The sequence below is a fragment of the Nerophis lumbriciformis genome, linkage group LG18 (assembly GCF_033978685.3).
Source record: "Nerophis lumbriciformis linkage group LG18, RoL_Nlum_v2.1, whole genome shotgun sequence".
Classification (NCBI taxonomy): domain Eukaryota; kingdom Metazoa; phylum Chordata; class Actinopteri; order Syngnathiformes; family Syngnathidae; genus Nerophis; species Nerophis lumbriciformis.
This window is the reverse complement of record NC_084565.2, coordinates 10,952,501-10,977,566: the sequence shown is the minus strand read 5'-3', so window position 1 is coordinate 10,977,566 and position 25,066 is coordinate 10,952,501. Positions and strand designations below refer to the sequence as shown.

Here is a 25,066-nt window from a genome sequence, read left to right as displayed (position 1 = left end):
CACCTACTCAGTGGCCTAGTGGTTAGAGTGTCCGCCCTGAGACGGGTTAGTTGTGAGTTCAAACCCCAAAGACTATAAAAATGGGAGCCATTACCTCCCTGCTTGGCACTCAGCATCAAGGGTTGGAATTGGGGGTTAAATCACCAAAAATTATTCCTGGGCGCGGCCACCGCTGCTGCTCACTGCTCCCCTCACCTCCCAGGGGGTGATCAAGGGTGATGGGTCAAATGCAGAGAATAATTTCGCCACACCTAGTGTGTGTGTGACAATCATTGCTATTTTAACTTTAACTTTAACTTTAATAGTATTTACATTTGTGTGTGTGTGTGTGTGTTATTTCAACAATGAAATAATACTGAAAGTTTATACTGTAATTGGACAATAAATAAATACGTAAATACATGTTTTTCCTCATAATATTAGCGTACAAATATACATACTTGCCAACCTTGAGACCTCCAATTTCGGGAGGTGGGGGGTGGGGGGTAGGTGCGGGGGGCGTGGTTGGGGCGGGGGCGTGGTTAAGAGGGGAGGAGTATATTTACAGCTAGAATTCACCAAGTCAAGTATTTCATATATATATATATATATATATATATATATATATATATATATATATATATATCCCTGCGACCCTGAAGGGAATAAGCGGTATATATATAGCTAGAATTCACTGAAAGTCAATTATTTCTTATATATATATATATATATATATATATATATATATATATATATATATATATATATATACTGTATATATATATAAAATAAATACTTGAATTTCAGTGTTCATTTATTTACACATATCACTCATCTACTCATTGTTGAGTTAAGGGTTGAATTGTCCATCCTTGTTCTATCCTGTCACTATCTTTCTAACCATGCTGAACACCCTCTCTGATGATGCATTGATGTGTGGCACGCACAAAAGTGCTCTCATCAAATGCACTAGATGGCAGTATTGTCCTGTTTAAGAGTGTCACAACATTGCTGTTTACGGCAGACGGACTGCTTTACTGTAGACATTCTTTATATTGTGGGAAAGCGGACTCAGGTCCGCATGGAGCTGGAGGGGGCGTGGCCTCCAGCTCCGCCTGAATTTCGGGAGATTTTCGGGAGAAAATGTGTCCCGGGAGGTTTTCGGGAGAGGCGCCGAATTTCGGGAGTCTCCCGGAAAATCCGGGAGGTTTGGCAAGTATGCAAATATAGCTCCCAAATATGGACAACAGTCTGTGTTAATCAATATTTGATGCTATAGATGGCAAACGATAAGAGACACCTTTACCCCGAAATCCCAGGAATTTTGCTACCAAGACTTTCTTTACGGTTGAATCAATGCAATTTACTTACTTTCCGTTTTTTTTTTACATTTACCGTATTTTCCGGACTGAAAGCCGCTTTTCCCCCCCCCCAGGCTTTGAACCCTGCAGTTCATACAAAGGTGCGGCTGATCTATGGATTTTTCTTCGCTGACGGCTAAATTATGGAACGGATGAAGCAAAGGAATCAAACAATGTACCACTATGATCCACTTGAAGAAGCTGCTCAAACTTAAAAGTGTTTGCCAAGTACATCTGATAAACATCTTGAGCCTTATTAAAGAAGAAGAACATCTTATTCATCTCATAAAGGATGGATGAAGACATCAATAACTTTTCTGTTTTGTTTGTTCAGCCGTTTTACTGCCGCGCTACAGACACCGTTTGGAAACAATTAAGGTATAAACATGTACAGAATATTGCTATGTTAATATCTTATATATCTGCGCCTTATAGTCCGGTGCGACTAATATATGACAACATATATTTTTTTCCTTTAGTAGGTGCGGCTTATATACCGGCGCGGCTTATAGTCCGGACCATACAATAGTCATTGGTAGAGCAGTCGTATCCACCGTGTCTGTCCTTGCTTGTCTTGCCTAAAATTCTACACTTTTTGATGGATTTTTCCAAATGTTGTTAATAATAAAGCTAAGTAAAATAAGCAGCTTACAGTTACTTACAGTTAGGGATGGGTACCTTTTATATCTGAACCGATACGCGACCAATTCCTTGTACCTGGGAATTTCCAGTGCTTTTGTCTGTGTTAATAATATATTTTAAGTAATTAAAATAAATTTTTTTTTTACACATTGCTCTTATATCAAATTTTGTTATTCCATTTCTGAGTCTCATTTGCAAGTGTTATTTGATATCCTATTTTTATATAGTAATATAAAAGAAAATGGAACTTTTTTTTGCTCCTTTTGGTGGAACTTTTTTACCCGGGTAACTTTTTTTTTTTTTTAAAGGTTCCTACGGTGGAAAAAGGGGCCCTACGGACACTTTCTTGACATGTTACATTGCAGCGACCATGTTTTTATTCGAAATAAAAATGTTAATAAAAAAAAAAAGACCTGAAAATGTTTGAGTTGACGCGAAGAAACAACTTCTGGATACAGCCAGTCAGTGTTCACCACTGATGGACTAAATCCCTCGTTAGAGAACAGTCATCTCTCTAAGTGTTGTTGAGCCAATTAGGGACACAATCTTTTATTAATCGCACTCTTGCAGCCGCATTAATGATTCATTTCTAAAAGTGGTGGCATAAATCTCCAAGGTCTGTTCTACACTTCCTGTAGATACAGTACATGGAACACGTTTTGTAGAGTCATGTCATTTTTTTGTGTTGCAGATTATTCCCGTGCAGTCCATTTGCTGGTGTGAGTGCTCTAAATAAGTGGTGCCCAAACTACGGCCCAAGATCCAGTGTCCAAGATCCGGCCAGCAGGAAGTCCCAGTTTTGAAAACAATTTTTTTTTCTTTTTTTTCCTGATTATTATTATTTTTTTAAATCTGTTCTTTCTAATTCATTTTCTACCGCTTGTTACTCTCGGTGTCTCCTCTCCGCTGTGGCAAATCATATTGTCTAAAAATGCATTTTCCCATCCATAACATGACATCATATATATATATATATATATATATATATATATATATATATATATATATATATATATATATATATATATATAAATGTATACATATATATAAATATATATATGTATACATTTATATATATATATATATATACATCCATATGTATATATATATATATATTTATATATTTATACATTTATATATATACACACACACAAATATACATATATATACATAAATAAATAAGTACATATATATTTACATATATACATACATACAAACATATATATATATATATATATATATATATATATATATATATACATACATACATCAATATGTATATGTATATATATATATATATATATATATATGTATGTGTATGTATATATATATATATATATATATACATACACATATATACGTATATATACATATATATAAATATATATATATATATATATATATATATATATATATATATATATATATATATATATATATATATATATATATGTGTGTATATATACATATATATACATTTATACACATATATATATATACACACATATATATATATATATATATATATATATATATATATATATATATATATATATATATATATATATATATGTATGTGTGGGAAAAAATCACAAGACTATTTCATCTCTACAGGCCTGTTTCATGAGGGGGGGTTCCCTCAATCATCAGGAGATGATCAATCTCCTGATGATTGAGGGAACCCCCCCTCATGAAACAGGCCTGTAGAGATGAAATAGTCTTGTGATTTTTTTCCCACACATACATATATTGCGCTCTACTACGGTATCGAGCACTATTTTTTGGATAACCTTATTAAGACATATATATATATATAATGGGTTGTACTTGTATAGCGCTTTTCTACCTTCAAGGTACTCAAAGCGCTTTGACACTACTTCCACATTTACCCATTCACACACACATTCACACACTGATGGAGGGAGCTGCCATGCAAGGCGCTAACCAGCACCCATCAGGAGCAAGGGTGAAGTGTCTTGCTCAGGACACAACGGACATGACGAGGTTGGTACTAGGTGGGGATTGAACCAGGGACCCTCGGGTCGCGCACGGCCACTCTTCCACTGCGCCACGCCATATATATATATATATATATATATATATATATATATATATATATATATATATATTAGGGCTGCAACTAACGATTGATTTGATAATCGATTAATCTGTCGATTATTACTTCGATTAATCGATTAATAATCGGATAAAAGAGACAAACTACATTTCTATCCTTTCCAATATTTTATTGAAAAAAAAACCCAGCATACTGGCACCAAAATTATTTTGATTATTGTTTCTCAGCTGTTTGTACATGTTGCAGTTTGTAAATAAAGGTTTATATAAAAAAAAAAAAAAATGCCTCTGCGCATGCGCATAGCATGACTAAATTAATCGGCAACTATTTTTATAATCGATTTTAATCAATTTAATCGATTAGTTGTTGCAGCCCTAATATATACACACACACACACACACACACACACACACACACACACACACACACACACACACACATATATATATATATAAATATATATATGTGTGTGTGTATATATATATACACAGCCCGGCCCCCGGCCACATTTTTTAACCTACTGCGACCCCCGAGTCAAAAAGTTTGGGGACCCCTGTTCTAGACAATATAACAGACCTGGTGGTAGTTTGAACGTAGACCCCCACGTACCAAAGACGATGAGGCGGGTGTGCGTGTCCGTGGAGCCCAAAGGGTTCTGGGCCGTGCAGCGGTACATGGAGCCGTTCAGCTCGGCCGGCACTCTCTCCAGGATGAGCTCCTTGCCCTCTCGCTCGCTGCTGCCGTCCAGGAGGCGCCCCCCCACACGGGTCCAGGTAAACAGGGGCTCCGGGAACACCTCGTTCTGTGTGGGGATGCAGGGAGGTTGAAGAAAAACAGAAGATTAAGAGCAAAGGATACATGAATAATACAGATTGTCCCTCCTATGATTGAACAGCATGCATTAATAATCCACACTTCACTTTATTCCCCTCGCAGTTTTTAAACCTCCAGCCAACAAACCCAGTTCTAAAAATAAATGCACGCGCCTCCGTGAAGCCTCTTGTTTCCTCGCATATCTCAACCTGTTAGTAGATAAAGAATACACTTCAGCTGCACATACACGTTAGGGCCACTGGTGTATTTGTGCTGGATGAACTATATATATATATATATTTATTTATTTTATTTTTAATTTTTTTTTTTTTCTTTAATTTTTTAATTTTTAATTTTTATTTTGCTTTATTATTTTTTTGAAATTATTATTATTATCAGCATTTTTGTTTTTTTCTTATAAGAATCAACTATTTAGACAACACAATTGTAGGCCTTCTCCATGTAACCAAGAGGAGCTTTTTAAACTCCTAACCTATTTTGAAAAAGTTTCATATTGATTCTTATGCCAAATAAAACATTGCAAAAATCAACTTGAATCGAGAATCGTATTTAATCAAGAATTTGAATCATCACCTTATTTATAAGTTTCATATTAAAATGGATTCTCATTCGAAAAAATTAATAAAATAAAATATATATATATATTTTTATATATATGTATATATATTTTTAAAATTATATATATATATATATATATATATATATATATATATATATATATATATATATATATATATATATATATATATATACATATAATTAAAAAATATATAAGATATATATATATATATATATACACAGGTAAAAGCCAGTAAATTAGAATATTTTGAAAAACTTGATTTATTTCAGTAATTGCATTCAAAAGGTGTAACTTGTACATTATATTTATTCATTGCACACAGACTGATGCATTCAAATGTTTATTTCATTTAATTTTGATGATTTGAAGTGGCAACAAATGAAAATCCAAAATTCCGTGTGTCACAAAATTAGAATATTACTTAAGGCTAATACAAAAAAGGGATTTTTAGAAATGTTGGCCAACTGAAAATTATGAAAATGAAAAATATGAGCATGTACAATACTCAATACTTGGTTGGAGCTCCTTTTGCCTCAATTACTGCGTTAATGCGGCGTGGCATGGAGTCGATGAGTTTCTGGCACTGCTCAGGTGTTATGAGAGCCCAGGTTGCTCTGATAGTGGCCTTCAACTCTTCTGCGTTTTTGGGTCTGGCATTCTGCATCTTCCTTTTCACAATACCCCACAGCTTTTCTATGGGGCTAAGGTCAGGGGAGTTGGCGGGCCAATTTAGAACAGAAATACCATGGTCAGTAAACCAGGCACGGGTAGATTTTGCGCTGTGTGCAGGCGCCAAGTCCTGTTGGAACTTGAAATCTCCATTTCCATAGAGCAGGTCAGCAGCAGGAAGCATGAAGTGCTCTAAAACTTGCTGGTAGACGGCTGCGTTGACCCTGGATCTCAGGAAACAGAGTGGACCGACACCAGCAGATGACATGGCACCCCAAACCATCACCCAACCATGCAAATTTTGCATTTCCTTTGGAAATCGAGGTCCCAGAGTCTGGAGGAAGACAGGAGAGGTACAGGATCCACGTTGCCTGAAGTCTAGTGTAAAGTTTCCACCATCAGTGATGGTTTGGGGTGCCATGTCATCTGCTGGTGACGGTCCACTCTGTTTCCTGAGATCCAGGGTCAACGCAGCCGTCTACCAGCAAGTTTTAGAGCACTTCATGCTTCCTGCTGCTGACCTGCTCTATGGAGATGGAGATTTCAAGTTCCAACAGGACTTGGCGCCTGCACACAGCGCAAAATCTACCCGTGCCTGGTTTACGGACCATGGTATTTCTGTTCTAAATTGGCCCGCCAACTCCCCTGACCTTAGCCCCATAGAAAATCTGTGGGGTATTGTGAAAAGGAAGATGCAGAATGCCAGACCCAAAAACGCAGAAGAGTTGAAGGCCACAATCAGAGCAACCTGGGCTCTCATAACACCTGAGCAGTGCCAGAAACTCATCGACTCCATGCCACGCCGCATTAACGCAGTAATTGAGGCAAAAGGAGCTCCAACCAAGTATTGAGTATTGTACATGCTCATATTTTTCATTTTCATACTTTTCAGTTGGCCAACATTTCTAAAAATCCCTTTTTTGTATTAGCCTTAAGTAATATTCTAATTTTTTGACACACGGAATTTTGGATTTTCATTTGTTGCCACTTCAAATCATCAAAATTAAATGAAATAAACATTTGAATGCATCAGTCTGTGTGCAATGAATAAATATAATGTACAAGTTACACCTTTTGAATGCAATTACTGAAATAAATCAAGTTTTTCAAAATATTCTAATTTACTGGCTTTTACCTGTATATGTATATATACATACATATATATATATATATATATATATATATATATATATATATATATATATATATATATATTACACACACACACACACACACACACACACACACACACACACACACACACACACACACACACACACACACACACACACACACACACACACACACACACACACAAACACATATATATACATATATATATATATATATATATATACATACATATATACATATATATATACAGGCTTGACCTGCAGCATATGCCACAACAGCCACGCCCCGATGCAAGATGGCGCCAGTATGTGCTTTGGCCTGCCGTCTCTCGCTGTCAGCTCTGTTCGTTTTTGTGTTTTTTGCGTCTATTTTCGTCTCTGTCAGCTCACTGCTTGTGTATGACCGCCAAACACTGTTGGATCTTTGCCCCTCTCCCACTGATATGATCAACTTCGACGTTGGTTTTTCGACGTCCCAGTCAGCTTTTTCACCTGGCCGGATTCCTGCCTTCCTTTCCCGCCCCCTGGCTCCTCTCCCCCGGCGGAAGCGTCTCCGGCGCCGCGGTAAACGTGGCGGCCAGCTGGTGAAAGTTAGGGCACTCCTGGCCCGGCTTCCCGTGGCTCCCCGAAGGATGAATGGTGCGGTATCCGGTCTCCTCCTGCACCCACGCTCGCTCGATCCGATCGGCTCCTGGCTGGTTCCTATCGTTGGTTTGGAGGAAGAAGCTTGCCGTCGTCGCTCCTGCTGTCCCCGCCCCCGGAGGCGCGGGGTGGATCACCGCCACCTGCGGGCTGTGTGTCGGGCCCCACCCGGATTAATTGCGGCCTTGGACGTGCTGGCCCCCGCCAGGTTCGGTCTTGTGAACGCAAGATCTTTGACAAACAAAACTTTTATCCTGAAGGATTTCTTCACTTCCCGCGGACTGGACTTCCTCTGTGTGACGGAGACATGGCTGAGAGCCGGTGAGTCCGCCCCTCTTAATGAACTTCTGCCTTCGGAGTGTTCCTACTTTAATTCCCCACGGCCGTCCGGTCGAAAAGGAGGAGGATTAGCAGTCGTTTTTAAAAATGACTTTAAATGCCGTCAGATCCGCCTACAATCCTCCTTTTCAAGCTTCGAACTGTGCATGTTTGAACTGGGTCTTTCTGATGTCGTCCTGTGTGCCGTCATCTATCGACCACCCAAGTACCACAAAGACTTTATAACTGACTTTTCTGAATTTCTGGCTGAAATCCTGCCCAAATATGATCGTGTCCTTATTGTGGGTGATTTTAATATTCACACCTGCTGCCCAGATGAGCCGCTTTCCAGGAGCTTCCTGAATATAATCGACTCATTTAACTTTGTACAGTCTGTGTGTGGTTCTACACATGAACGCGGGCATACACTCGATTTAGTGCTCTCGTATGGTTTGTGTGTTTTTAATTTGGACATTTGCGACGCTGTGTTCTCTGATCACATGCCGATCCTGTTTGATATTGCCACGCAGTGTCCAGTTAAATTGTGCGCACCGCCCCAACGCTCTCGCATGTTTAATTCTTCGTCTCCTGCTCGGTTCTCCTCTATTTTTTTGACTCTTTGTGATGATAATTCTGCAGCATCTGTGTGTCTGAATACTGAAGAGTTGGTTTCTGGGTTCAACTCTATCTGTTCACAAACACTGGACACGATCGCGCCTTTCAAATGCCGCCGCGCTAAAGCCACGCCTCAACCCTGGTTGAATGACGTCACTCGGGCTGCCAGGCGCGTATGTAGAAGAGCAGAGAGAAAATGGAAAAAAGACAGGCTGCATGTGTCCTTTGCCATTTTTAAAGAAAGCCTGTTTTCCTTTCAGATGACTGTAAAAGCAGAAATGAATATATATCTATCTCAGATTATATCTTCTAACTGTAACAACCCCAGAGTTCTGTTTAAAACTATTAACACTGTCATTGATGCTCCCAAATCTGCTGGTTTTGATGCTTCTTTTGAATTCTGTGAAAATTGTCTCCATTTTTTCACTGACAAAATTGTGTCAACTAGAGCCAGTCTATCTCAGCCTTCATATGACCCTTCTGTTCCCCTGCATTTCTCTTCTGTTTTCCATCAGTTTGAGCCGGTGTCCTTTTCTTTTTTAAGTGACACAGTTAGTCATATGAAGCCCTCTGGTTCTCCTGCAGATGCCCTCCCACCTCGCCTGTTTAAGGAGGTACTTGCTACTATTGGATCAAGTGTCCTTAACATTATCAATAGTAGCCTCTCTTCTGGAATAGTTCCAGTAGAGTTTAAACATGCAGTGGTACGACCTCTACTTAAAAAACCCAGCCTCGACCCCTCTCTCCTCTCTAACTTCAGACCTATCTCTAATCTTCCATACATTTCCAAAATATTAGAGAAGGTTGTCTACAGTCAGTTGCTGCCCTTCTTAGAGGATAATGGTATCACTGAGCTGTTCCAGTCCGGTTTTAAAGCCCTCCACAGCACAGAGTCAGCGCTTCTAAAAGTTTTTAACGATATCCTCCTGTCCACTGATTCTGGTAAATATGTTGTCCTGGTGCTTTTAGATCTGTCTGCTGCGTTCGACACCGTCGACCACGCCACCTTAATCACTCGTCTTGAGAACTGTGTGGGCATTAAGGGCGCCGCCCTCAACTGGTTCCAGTCGTACCTAACCGACAGGAGTTTTTGTGTAAAAGTAGACAGTTTTATGTCGTCCACAGCTCCTTTACCACATGGGGTCCCCCAGGGTTCAATCCTTGCCCCAATTTTATTTGCGCTTTACCTTCTCCCCCTTGGTTCTATTTTTAGGAAGTACAGTATTGCATTTCATTTTTATGCCGATGATTGCCAGATTTATTTTCCCATGGCACAAAATAACACGGTTCAAAGTCTTATTGACTGCCTGCACGACATCAAAGTCTGGCTTTCAGCTAACTTCCTGAGCCTAAATGAAGATAAAACAGAAGTTATGTTGTTCGGTCCAAGTCGCTCTCCCTCCCCCAACGTTGACCTCGGCACTCTGACCCCGTATCTCAGCGACTCTGTCACAAACCTGGGGGTAAAGTTTGACTCAGATTTTAAATTCGAAAAACAAATCAGCAGCGTCGTTCAAAAAAGCTTTTATCAATTACGCCAAATAGCGAAAGTGAAACCGCTTCTATCAAGACATGATCTTGAGAAATTAATCCACGCTTTTATCTCGACTCGTCTTGATTACTGTAATGCCCTGTATGTTGGCATTAGCCAGGCCTCCCTCGCCCGCCTGCAGCTCGTGCAGAACTCTGCTGCTCGTCTGCTAACACAGACCCGCAGACGTGAGCACATCACCCCTATTTTAGCGTCCCTTCACTGGCTCCCTGTGCGTTACCGAATACATTTTAAACTCCTTTTATTTGTTTTTAAATGTCTAAACAACCTCGCGCCAACCTATCTCTCCGACCTCCTTCAGCCTTACTGCCCCACCCGATCCTTAAGATCAGCCGATCAGCTGCTGTTGACGGTCCCTGACACAAGGCTGAAGCTTAGAGGTGACAGAGCTTTCGCCGTTGCTGCTCCCAAGCTCTGGAACGACCTACCCCTGAGTGTTAGACAAGCCTCCTCCCTTCCTGTTTTTAAATCTCTCTTAAAAACATACTTTTATTCCATGGCTTTTAACACTGAGTGATATCCATCCTGCAATGGCGCCCCATAATACACCTGCTGTGATCCTGTTTTTATGTTTTTATTAATTCTATTTTAATTATTTATTTTTTATCATGTTCTGTTTGTGTTGTGTTGTGTTTGCTCGGTACTCGTTTTATCTTTTAACCTGCTCATTGTACAGCACTTTGGCTACCCCTGTGGTAAATTTTAAATGTGCTTTATAAATAAAGTTGATTTGATTTGATTTGATATATATATATATATATATATATATATATATATATATATATATATATATATATATATATATATATATATATATATATGTTAATCCCGCTCTCTAAATTTATATGCACACACACACACATACACACACACACACACACACACACACACACATATATATATACTGTACATTACTGTATTATCATGTATATTATCATTATCATTTTAAAATTTTTCATAAGAATCAACTATTTAAAAAGAGGTTTTTAGGGCATCCCCGTAAGGAGCTTTTCAAACCCATAATCTCTTTTGAAAAAGTTTCATTATAATTCTTATGCCAAATAAAACATTGCAAAAATCAACTTGAATCGAGAATCGTATCTAATCGAGAATTTGAATTAGCACCATATTTATAATTTTCATATAAAAATGGATTCTCATTTGAAAAAATAAATAAAATAAACTATACGTATATATTTTTTAAATATATATATATATATATATATATATATATATATATATATATATATATATATATGTATATTTTATATATATTTTTAAAATTATATATATATACATATATATATAATATAAAAAAAAGATATATATATATATATATATATACATATTACAAAAAAACACATATATATATATATATATTTATATATTAATCCCGCTCTCTATATATATATATGCACACACACACACACACACACACACACACACACACACACACACACACACACACACACACACATATATATAAATATATATATACTGTACATATATTTGTATACATTATTTTTTATTATTATTACAATTAAGATTATTATCATGTATATTATCATTATCATTTTCTAATTTTTCATAAGAATCAACTATTTAAAAATAAGTTTTTAGGGCATCCCCGTAAGGAGCTTTTCAAACCCGTAACCTCTTTTGAAAAAGTGTCATTATAATTCTTACACCAAATAACACATTGTTAAAATAAGTTTGAATCAAGACTCGTATTGAACGGAGAATCGATTCTGAATCCAATCGTCCAATCATAATCGTGTCAAATCGTTCCCGCCCTATGGTGAAATACTGCAATGCCAGCATGAATATTATTGCAGGCATGTTTGTGACTCCCAGCAGAGGTCAGGAAGTCGACATCAGCCCAAATTAAAATGTGCTGCTCAGACCGACACGTATTCAATCCCAGAGTTGAGCCAACAAGGAAGGAGGAGTACAAACACAAAGCTGAGTCGTCATCAATAATACATTCCTAAACGCCGTGAGGATGGCTCGGAAAATCTTCATCTCAATGCCAGGCCAATCATCTCTCCTCCTGCTTGATACCACTGATCTATCACCACTGGCTACTGTTGTGATACCACTGATCTATCACCACTGGCTATTGTTGTGATACCACTGATCTATCACCACTGGCTATTGTTGTGATACCACTGATCAATCACCACTGGCTACTGTTGTGATACCACTGATCTATCACCACTGGCTACTGTTGTGATACCACTGATCTATCACCACTGGTTACTGTTGTGATACCACTGATCTATCACCACTGGCTATTGTTGTGATACCACTGATCTATCACCACTGGCTACTGTTGTGATACCACTGATCTATCACCACCAGCTACTGTTGTGATACCACTGATCTATCACCACTGGTTATTGTTGTGATACCACTGATCAATCACCACTGGCTACTGTTGTGATACCACTGATCTATCACCACTGGCTACTGTTGTGATACCACTGATCTATCACCACTGGTTACTGTTGTGATACCACTGATCTATCACCACTGGCTATTGTTGTGATACCACTGATCTATCACCACTGGCTACTGTTGTGATACCACTGATCTATCACCACTGGCTACTGTTGTGATACCACTGATCTATCACCACTGGCTACTGTTGTGATACCACTGATCTATCACCACCAGCTACTGTTGTGATACCACTGATCTATCAGCACTGGCTATTGTTGTGATACCACTGATCTATCACCACTGACTATTGTTGTGATACCACTGATCTATCACCACTGGCTATTGTTGTGATACCACTGATCTATCACCACTGGCTACTGTTGTGATACCACTGATCTATCACCACTGGCTATTGTTGTGATACCACTGATCTATCACCACTGGCTATTGTTGGTGCAACATGAGTTCATTGGCAGAATAAAATAGTAGAATAAATATAGAGTCTGTTATTTACAAAATGTTAATACTTATTAATAATAAGAAAGTGCTTTTTTACTCTATTGTGCATGAGAAAGTGGAAATGTGCGAGGAGGCGGGACCTTATTTTAAGTTGCTTCTGTTTGAATTTTCTTTTAATATTATTATTATTTTGTTGTTGTTTTTTTTTTTTTTTTTTTTTTTTTTTTTACAGAAAATGTATCGAAGATGTATTTGTTCCTCTTTGACCACATGGTAATTGATCAATAAGTATATTGCACAACATATGTTGTAAGAGCAATGTAGCCTATTTTTATGATAACAATGTAAAAGGTTAAAATATAATATATATCTTTCTTTCCCCCCTCTTTTGCAATTAAAGTATTACATTGTGATTGTAATGTTGATAATAGAAGTAATCATTATCATTTATTATTAATATTGTTATTTCTACTGGTTGTATTACTGTTCCATTTGTACTGCAATAATATTCATTGTCATTACTGTTTTATTACTGCAAAGCCGCTATTTTTTTCCCACACTTTGAACCCCACAACTTACAGGACAGAGCGGCTAACTTATGGATTTTCATTTTTATGCTGGCAGCAATAATAAAAAAAACAAGCAAAAACACGGAGAGGGTGTTTTATTGTTCTTACTATGCCACCATTTTTGGACGAGTTGGCTCCCTGCATGTGCTGCAGTGTCCTTCAATTTACCAACAGTGTTTTGTTTTTTTGTGTGTTTTTTTTTCAACTGGAGAGCATTTAGTTTTCTAGCCGTCCATAGCGTTTCTACTCATATGGATCCTTCATTCATGACTCCAAGCAACATTTGTAAGTTTTACAATATAACTAAAACTGTTTATTATTACCAAACCGTCCGAAGTGTGATATCTATAGGAGTGTTTTCATGCATACTTGTACGTAATGACGCTAGCGTCGCGAGCTTTGGGTAATAGGCTAACACGTTTACGAGTGTCTGTGTTAGTATTATTAACTTACAACAGCATTCTTTTTGTATTGTTTCACAAATTCCTCAGTAAATTCACCAAAACGTCACGGTGGAGTTATTGAGTCTGGTTAGCTGAGTGGAGAGCTAGCTTGCGCAGCTAGTGGGTCCATGACCATGACTTCTGTTTTGTTCGATCAGTCGTTTTACTGCCCTGTTACAGGCACCGTTTGGAAACAATTAAGGTTTTATAAAATATTTCTGTTTAAATAAGTAATTTCACAACGTATATATATGGGAAAACGTTTTTATTTTATTTATTTATTTATTTTGTGGGCGCAGCTTATTTACCGGTGCGCTCTATAGTCAGGAAATTATCTATTTCACCAATCCCTTCTTCTTTATAATATTTGGTATCATATTTGTATATAACATTTTGGCTGATATAGTTATGTTATTGTTGTCCCAGAAATTTCCCCCTTTGTCTTCTTTTTTTCCTTCTTTTTATCCCCCAAACAATAAATACAACCAAACATTAAATAAAGTCAAATCCAAATAAGGCAACAAGGCAACTTATTATTAACCTTGTTAATAAAGTTCATACTAGGGTTGTACGGTATACCGCTATTAGTATAATACTGCAATACTAATGAATCATATTCTGTGCTATACCAGTGGTTTTGAGAGCAGAGGAGCATGTTGGGCAGCGCACACACACAGAGTACTTACAAGCAGACACAGTGTGTAGACAGAAAAGGGAGAATGGACACATTTTGGTGTAAAAAGTAAAGATAAAGGTGAAGTTATAACACTGAAACACCCTCAGGAAGAGCTGCTTTAAAACATGGCTAACATCCATCCACAGTGTTTTAGCTACTTCTAAATCACTAATCCTGGCCTCCATGGCAACAAATAAAGTAAGTTTCTTACAAGTAGTATTATCACTGCAGGACGAGGAATAGCTAAACATGCTTTACTACACACTGTAGCTCACCGCCGTCACAATGTAAACAAACGCCTTGGGTGGATCTACACCTGACATCCACTGTAATGATACCAAGTACAAGAGTGTATCTAGTCGATACTACTATGATGTATATTATGTTTATAAAGTCAGTAAATACGTCCCTGGACACATGAGGACTTTGAATATGACCAATGTATGATCCCGTAACTACTTGGTATCACATCCATACCTAAATGTGTGGTATCATCCAAAACTAATGCAAAGTATCAAAGAAGAGAAGAATAAGTGATTATTACATTTTAACAGAAGTGTGGATAGAACATGTTAAAGGAGAAAATAAGCAGATATTAACAGTAAATGAACAAGTAGATTAATAATCAAATTTTACAGTTTGTCCCTCATAATGTGTACACAATAATAGGTGTATAAATGACACAATATGTTACTGGAGTCTTTGTTTGTTTACTTACTACTAAAAGACAAGTTGTCTAGTATGTTCAACATTTTATTTAAGGACTAAATGACAATAATAAACATATGTTTCATCTACACTAACATTTTGTGTTCAAATAAAGCCAGTAATGACATTTTTTGTGGTCCCCTTTATTTAGAAAGTATCGAAATACATTTTGGTACCGGTATCAAAATATTGGTACTGGGACAACACTAGTCCATACAGCATATTAACAGTAAATGAAAAAGTAGATTAATAATCATTTTTTACAGTTTGTCCCTCATAATGTGTAGAAAATAATAGGTGTATAAATGACACAATATGTTACTGCACACGACTAATTAGGAGTCTTTGTTTGTTTACTTACTACTAAAAGACAAGTTGTCTAGTATGTTCAACATTTTATTTAAGGACTAAATGACAATAATAAACAAATGTTTCATCTACACTAGCATTTTGTGTTCAAATAAAGCCAGTAATGAAATTTTTTGTGGTCCCCTTTTATTTAGAAAGTATCGAAATACATTTTTGTACCGGTATCAAAATATTGGTACTGGGACAACACTAGTCCATACAGCATATTAACAGTAAATGAAAAAGTAGATTAATAATCAATTTTTACAGTTTGTCCTTCATAAGGTGTACAAAATAATAATAATGACAGTATATGTTACTGCATACGACTAATTAGGAGTCTTTGTTTGTTTACTTACTACTAAAAGACAAGTTGTCTAGTATGTTCAACATTTTATTTCAGGACTAAATGACAATAATAAACATATGTTTCATGTACACTAACATTTTTTGTTAAAATAAAGCCAACAATGCAATTTTTGGTGGTCCCCTTTATTTAATAAAGTATCGAAAAGTATCAAAAAGTATCGAAATATTATTATCCGGACAACACTGTGCTTTACCAATCAAATGTGTGCTTATTCTACCATAATTTTTTAAGAATCTGAATTTATAAATATTAATCATGAAATGTTGTTAGTAATGTATATTAAAAAAATACTAATAAAAAAAAATATATGACTAATTAGGAGTCTTTGTTTGTTTACTTACTACTAAAAAACAAGTTGTCTAGTATGTTCACTATTTTATTTAAGGACTAAATGACAATAATAAACATATGTTTCATGTACACTAACATTTTTTGTTAAAATAAAGCCAACAATGCAATTTTTGGTGGTTCCCTTTATTTAATAAAGTATCGAAAAGTATCAAAAAGTATCGAAATACATTTTGGTACAAATACCAAAATATTAGTATCCGGACAACACTGTGCTTTACCAATCAAATGTGTGCTTATTCTACCATAATTTATTAAGAATCTTAATTTATAAATATTAATCATGAATTGCTGTTAGTACTGTATATTAAAAAAATACTAATAAAACAAAAAAAATATGACTAATTAGGAGTCTTTGTTTGTTTACTTACTACTAAAAGACAAGTTGTCTAGTATGTTCAACATTTTATTTAAGGACTAAATGACAATAATAAACATATGTTTCATCTACACTAGCATTTTGTGTTCAAATAAAGCCAGTAATGACATTCCTTGAGGTCCCTTTTATTTAGAAAGTATCGAAATACATTTTGGTACCGGTATCAAAATATTGGTACTGGGACAACACTAGTCCATACAGCTTTTATTCCCTACAAATACTTGAGTATTTGCATTCAGTTTGGTACTGTGAGCATGAAACAATGTAAAGGTGAAGGTAAAAAAAGGTGAATGTAAAGGTGTTGAAAGTGAGATGAAATGATGGTAACACAACACGTCAGATGTAATGTTGCCATCCTTAAAGCCTCACACTGTGCACTTACCCCACGAGGTCCTACCTGGAATCCTTGCACAGTGATGCGCACTGTGTCCCCAACTTTGGCCCTGCTGGGGGTCATGAAGAGCTTGGGGCCCTTAGGGGCGGCTGCAGGGAGATAAAAAAAAGGGGGAAAAAAAAGAGGACAAAAGGTCATCGCGGAGAGAAAAACCACCTGTTCCGTCACGGGAGGAATACAATTTCCTGTCAATTCAGGTCAGCGGGCAAGAGAGCGGGGACAAGCGAGTCCCTTTATCCGGAAGACGGCGCTGGATTTATTCCCCCGTTGGGGAGAAAAAGGGTGGATAGTCATTACTGGAGGAGAATGGGAGCACGGTGGGTGAAGTGGGGAGATAAGAAACAATCTGAGAGCTAATTCCTTTGTCTTGCTGTGGACAGCCTGGCCCTCCGTGGCCCCTAAAACAATCACATTCTATAAGATTATATTCCCCTCTTATGTGTTGAGCCCAGATGAAAATGATCATTTGCATAATAAAAAATGGACATTTTCATGGTGACCAGCAACATTCCCTTTAAAGGGGAACATTATCACCAGACCTATGTAAGCGTCAATATATACCTTGATGTTGCAGAAAAAAGACCATATATTTTTTAACCGATTTCCGAACTCTAAATGGGTGAATTTTGGCGAATTAAACGCCTTTCTATTATTCGCTCTCGGACGTGACGTCACATCGGGAAGCAATCCGCCATTTTCTCAAACACCGAGTCAAATCAGCTCTGTTATTTTCCCTTTTTTCGACTGTTTTCCGTACCTTGGAGACATCATGCCTCGTCGGTGTGTTGTCGGAGGGTGTAACAACACGAACAGGGACGGATTCAAGTTGCACCAGTGGCCCAAAGATGCCAAAGTGGCAAGAAATTGGACGTTTGTTCCGCACACTTTACCGACGAAAGCTATGCTACGACAGAGATGGCAAGAATGTGTGGATATCCTGCGACACTCAAAGCAGATGCATTTCCAACCATAAAGTCAAAGAAATCTGCCGCCAGACCCCCATTGAATCTGCCGGAGTGTGTGAGCAATTCAGGGACAAAGGACCTCGCTAGCACGGCAAGCAATGGCGGCAGTTTGTTCCCGCGGACGAGCGAGCTAAACCCCCTGGATGTCTTGGCTCACACCGTCAAGAGAAGAATATCGACCCTAGCTTCGGTGGCCTGCTGACATCAACTCCAAAACTGGACAGATCAGCTTTCAGGAAAAGAGGGCGGATGAGGGTATGTCTACAGAATATATTAATTGATGAAAATTGGGCTGTCTGCACTCTCAAAGTGCATGTTGTTGCCAAATGTATTTCATATGCTGTAAACCTAGTTCAGGGGTCGGCAACCCAAAATGTTGAAAGAGCCATATTGGACCAAAAATACAAAAAAAAAATCTGTCTGGAGCCGCAAAAAATTAAAAGCCATATTACATACAGATAGTGTGTCATGAGATATAAATTGAATTAAGAGGACTTAAAGGAAACTAAATGAGCTCAAATATAGCTACAAATGAGGCATAATGATGCAATATGTACATAGAGCTAGCCTAAATAGCATGTTAGCATTGATTAGCTTGCAGTCATGCAGTGACCAAATATGTCTGATTAGCACTCCACACAAGTCAATAACATCAACAAAACTCACCTTTCATGCACAACGTTAAAAGTTTGGTGGACAAAATGAGACAGAAAAAGAAGTGGCATAAAACACGTCCTCGAAAGTCGGAGAAAGTTATACATGTAAACAAACTAGGGTGAGTTCAAGGACCGCCAAAATTAGTAGGACAAAACGGCGCTCGCCAAATACTCGAATCAGTGAAGCATGTTTAATATAAACAGTGTGATTTATAACAATTAGGGAGGTTTGTGTCATGTTTGTCCTCCTACAGAAACCATATTAAAACAAAAAATATATTTTTTTCTCCTCATCTTTTTCCATTTTTAATACATTTCTGGAAAAGCTCCAGAGAGTCACTAGGGCGGCGCTAAAGAGCCGCATGCGGCTCTAGAGCCGCGGGTTGCCGACCCCTGACCTAGTTCATAGTTGTTAGTTTCCTTTAATGCCAAACAAACACTTACCAATCGTTGGTTAGAAGGCGATCGCCGAATTCGTCCTCGCTTTCTCCCGTGTCGCTGGCTGTTGTGTTGTTTTCGTCGGTTTCGCTTGCATACGGTTCAAACCGATATGGCTCAATAGCTTCAGTTTCTTCTTCAATTTCGTTTTCGCTACCTGCCTCCACACTACAACCATCCGTTTCAATACATGCGTAATCTGTTGAATCGCTTAAGCCGCTGAAATCCGAGTCTGAATCCGAGCTAATGTCGCTAAACCTTGCTGTACTATCCGCCATGTTTGTTTGTATCGGCATCCATCCATCCATCCATCCATCTTCTTCCGCTTATCCGAGGTCGGGTCGCGGGGGCAGCAGCCTAAGCAGGGAAGCCCAGACTTCCCTCTCCCCAGCCACTTCGTCCAGCTCCTCCCGGGGGATCCCGAGGCGTTCCCAGGCCAGCCGGGAGACATAGTCTTCCCAACGTGTCCTGGGTCTTCCCCGTGGCCTACTACCGGTCGGACGTGCCCTAAACACCTCCCTAGGGAGGCGATCGGGTGGTGGCATCCTGACCAGATGCCCGAACCACCTCATCGGGCTCCTCTCAATGTGGAGGAGCAGCGGCTTTACTTTGAGCTCCCCCCAGATGACAGAGCTTCTCACCCTATCTCTAAGGGAGAGCCCTGCCACCCGGCGGAGGAAACTCATTTGGGCCGCTTGTACCCGTGATCTTGTCTTTTCGGTCATGACCCAAAGCTCATGATCATAGGTGAGGATGGGAACGTAGATCGACCGGTAAATTGAGAGCTTTGCCTTCCGGCTCAGCTCCTTCTTCACCACAACGGATCGATACAGCATCCGCATTACTGAAGACGCCGCACCGATCCGCCTGTCGATCTCATGATCCACTCTTCCCTCACTCGTGAACAAGACTCCGAGGTACTTGAACTCCTCCACTTGGGGCAGGGTCTCCTCCCCAACCCGAAGATGGCATTCCACCCTTTTCCGGGCGAGAACCATGGACTCGGACTTGGAGGTGCTGATTCTCATCCCAGTCGCTTCACACTCGGCTGCGAACCGATCCAGCGAGAGCTGAAGATCCTGGCCAGATGAAGCCATCAGGACCACATCATCTGCAAAAAGCAGAGACCTAATCCTGCAGCCACCAAACCGGATCCCCTCAACGCCTTGACTGCATGGGTGACAAAGGGCAGCCTTGGCGGAGTCCAACCCTCACTGGAAACGTGTCCGACTTACTGCCGGCAATGCGGACCAAGCTCTGGCACTGATCATACAGGGAGCGGACTGCCACAATCAGACAGTCCGATACCCCATACTCTCTGAGCACTCCCCACAGGACTTCCCCAGGGTACACGGTCTAATGCCTTCTCCAAGTCCACAAAGCACATGTAGACTGGTTGGGCAAACTCCCATGCACCCTCAAGGACCCTCCCGAGAGTATAGAGCTGGTCCACAGTTCCACGACCAGGACGAAAACCACACTGTTCCTCCTGAATCCGAGGTTCGACTATCCGGCATAGCCTCCTCTCCAGTACACCTGAATAGACCTTACCGGGAAGGCTGAGGAGTGTGATCCCACGATAGTTAAAACACACCCTCCGGTTCCCCTTCTTAAAGAGAGGAACCACCACCCCGGTCTGCCAATCCAGAGGTACCGCCCCCGATGTCCACGCGATGCCGCAGAGAACCAAATATAAATGAACAATTTTACTTACTGAAAGACTTTAAGTCAAAAGTATTAAATAGGAATGTAACTGTGAGACCAGGGGTTCGTCACATGTTTGACCTCGGAGCCCAAGTTTTCCACTACAGACGGGCTCGGAGCCCACTCAAATAGCAGGTCTAATTACAAAAACAAACACTAATGAAAGGATTCACAAAAAATTATAAAAAAACAAATGTACAGACAATTAATTACACAATGCTACGACAAATTCTAACTACATCAATAATAAATATGTTTCTTAAAGGGGAACATTATCACCAGACCTATGTAAGCGTCAATATATACCTTGATGTTGCAGAAAAAAGACCATATATTTTTTTAACCGATTTCCGAACTCTAAATGGGTGAATTTTGGCGAATTAAACGCCTTTCTAATATTCGCTCTCGGACGTGACGTCACATCGGGAAGCAATCCGCCATTTTCTCAAACACCGAGTCAAATCAGCTCTGTTATTTTCCGTTTTTTCGACTGTTTTCCGTACCTTGGAGACATCATGCCTCGTCGGTGTGTTGTCGGAGGGTGTAACAACACGAACAGGTAAGTCATATACATAGAGTATAGAAATAAACGTTCTTAAATTGACCCCTTTAAAAGACTAATTAGAATTAGTTCAATTGATTTGTTTTATTGTCTGCTGGCGGGTTTTTTTTTTGTATGTAGAAAACATGAAAATAATTCTTGCAATGTGCGTTATTGCTCAAAGTAGTGACTGTTTTCTACAGTAGATCCGGCTTCAATATAGCCCAGAAAAGGTAGTTCATATTCTATTTGTGTGCTGCATGTCAACAGCATGACAAAACACCACAGCTCGGAGCATACGATGCCATAAACGTGCAGGGAGATGTGTGTGTCCATGGTGACAGCCGCCACTCAACCTCCATTAAATAGGGCATTTTACACCATATATATATATATATATATATATATATATATATATATTTATATATATATATATATATATATATATATATATATAAAAAAAATATATATATATATATACATACACACATATATATAGTGTTATATATATATAATATATATATATATATATATATATATATATATATATATATATACACACACATATATATATATATATATATACACACATATATATAGTGTTATATATATATATAATATATATATATATATATATATATACATATATATATATATATATATATATATATATATATATATACATATATATATATATATATATATATATAAAACACTATATATATATGTGTATATATATATATATATATATATCCTATGCACACATATAATATAATAATATTGGATATGCAATTAATAATTAATATAATTGGATATTAAGAGTTTGTGAATGTTTGACTCCTACCTTGTTTACTTCTGTGATGAAAGTCTTAAAGTTGTGTTATCAATGAGAATATCAAACAGCTAAAATGCACCAAACATGGAAAAGTGTGGAGAGTGTTTTGCATGTTCCCATCATGCCTTGCAGTTTTTATGGTGCATGGACATTTTTCATAACATCCACAAAGTCCAGTGAGCAGGTTGTGTTGTGTGTGTTGACATTTTGTGTTAGTTGGACTTTAATTTTTTGACGCACCATGACTAGGGAAGGTTGTTTTAATTGGGTCGTATAAGTAAACGCTGCGTGAAGCTCAATTTAGAGCATACTAAAATGTTGTTGGCCTGAAGTAATCACGCCGTCCACTAGTTGGCAGCAAAGCAGCTGCATCTATATTGACGGGCATTTCAAATAAATTGAAATCTCCCTGCGAGCAGGTGCTTGATGATCACATGACGTCTCGGGGGCCAAAATGAAGAGACCGGCGGGCCGTAGTACAATAGTACACACCATTTTATAGTTTGTGCAAGCTTTTTACACTGCAAAAACTGAAATCTAAGTAAGATGAAGGGTGACATTTGCTTATTTTCTGTCTGATAAGATAATTCTTCCCACTAAGCAGATTTTATGTTAGAGTGTTTTACTTGTTTTAAGTGTTTTGGTCCTAAATGATCTCAGTAAGATATTACAGCTTGTTGCTGAGATGTTATGACCTATATTGAGTAAAACATGCTTGAAACTAGAATATCAAGTGTTGCAAAGCTGTGTCATCAACACTCACAAGTATAAAACTACTTTTTGAAAGTCATCATTTCTTACTTCAAGCATGAAAAAAAAAATCATATCATTATGTCAAAATAATGGCACTAGCATTTACTTCATTTAAGAATATTATTCAACATATTTTTTTTTCTACCTTAGAAAAGTGCACTTGTTATTAGTTAGAATATACTTATTTTAAGGTATTTTTGGGTTCATTGAGGTTAGCTAATTTTACTTGTTTTGGAAAGTCTCGACAAGCAAAATTTTCTTGTTCTATTGGCAGATAATTTTGCTTAGTTCAAATAAAATACCCCTGATTTTTAGGGACCGAGTCCCTTTGGGACAAAGGACCCTATTGTATTTCTAGCGTTTTATTATTATACCGCCGCCTCTTTGAGCTGTAATTTGACCCCCTTAACATGCTTCAAAACTCACCAAATTGGACACACACACATCAGGACAGGCAAACATTGCAATCTAATCAAAAAACCAAACCCCAAAACTCAAAATTGCGCTCTAGCGCCCCCTAGGAAGAAAACACAGACAAAACTGCCTGTAAGTCCCAGTAGGAATGTCGTAGAGACACATACTTGCCAACCTTGAGACCTCCAATTTCGGGAGGTGGGTGCGGGGGGCGTGGTTGGGGCCGGGGCGTGGTTGGGGGCGTGGTTAAGAGGGGAGGAGTATATTTACAGCTAGGATTCACCAAGTCAAGTATTTCATATATATATATATATATATATATATATATATATATATATATATATATATATATATATATATATATATATATATATATCCCCGCGACCCCGAAGGGAATAAGCGGTAGAAAATGGATGGATGGATGGATGGATATATATATATATATATATATATATATATATATATATATATATATATATATATATATATTTATATGAAATAATTGACTTTCAGTGAATTCTAGCTATATATATATATATATATATATATATATATATATATATATATATATATATATATATATATATATATATATATATATATATATATATATATATATAAAAAATAAATACTTGAATTTCAGTGTTCATTTATTTACACACATACACACACATAACACTCATCTACTCATTGTTGAGTTAAGGGTTGAATTGTCCATCCTTGTTCTATTCTCTGTCACTATCTTTCTAACCATGCTGAACACCCTCTCTGATGATGCATTGCCGTGTGGCACGCACAAAAGTGCTTTCATCAAATGCACTAGATGGCAGTATTGTCCTGTTTAAGAGTGTCACAACATTGCTGTTTACGGCAGACGGACTGCTTTACTGTAGACGTTCTTTATATTGTGGGAAAGCGGACTCAGGTCCGCATGGAGCTGGAGGGGGCGTGGCCTCCAGCTCCGCTTGAATTTCGGGAGATTTTCGGGAGGACATTTGTCCCGGGAGGTTTTTGGGAGAGGCGCTGAATTTCGGGAGTCTCCCGGAAAATCCGGGAGGGTTGGCAAGTATGGAGACATGAAACAAAAACCTCTATGTAGGTCTCACTTAGACCTAGATTTACACTGACAACCCCCAGCAAAAATCAACAGGAAGTTTGCAATTCCCCTTTCAAAACAAATGTTGTGTAAAAACAGTCACCTTTTTTCAAACATTATCTCCTC

At 38.0% G+C, this 25,066-nt stretch overlaps 1 protein-coding gene across 2 annotated transcripts in view; it reads right to left on the bottom strand.

Annotated features, from left to right (window-relative positions):
• igsf21a (immunoglobin superfamily, member 21a) overlaps positions 1 to 25,066 on the bottom strand; it is a 695,152-nt gene that overhangs the window by 38,780 nt on the left and 631,306 nt on the right. The window contains exons 7-8 of one of the 2 annotated variants that reach the window (XM_061977635.2): positions 17,542 to 17,627; positions 4,669 to 4,861 (exon numbers count right to left, since the gene is read on the bottom strand). In XM_061977635.2, the coding sequence (XP_061833619.1) occupies positions 4,669 to 4,861; positions 17,542 to 17,627 (279 nt within the window). Of the gene's footprint in view, positions 1 to 4,668; positions 4,862 to 17,526; positions 17,628 to 25,066 lie in introns of both variants that reach the window. The other variant, XM_061977634.2, reaches the window with a different exon arrangement.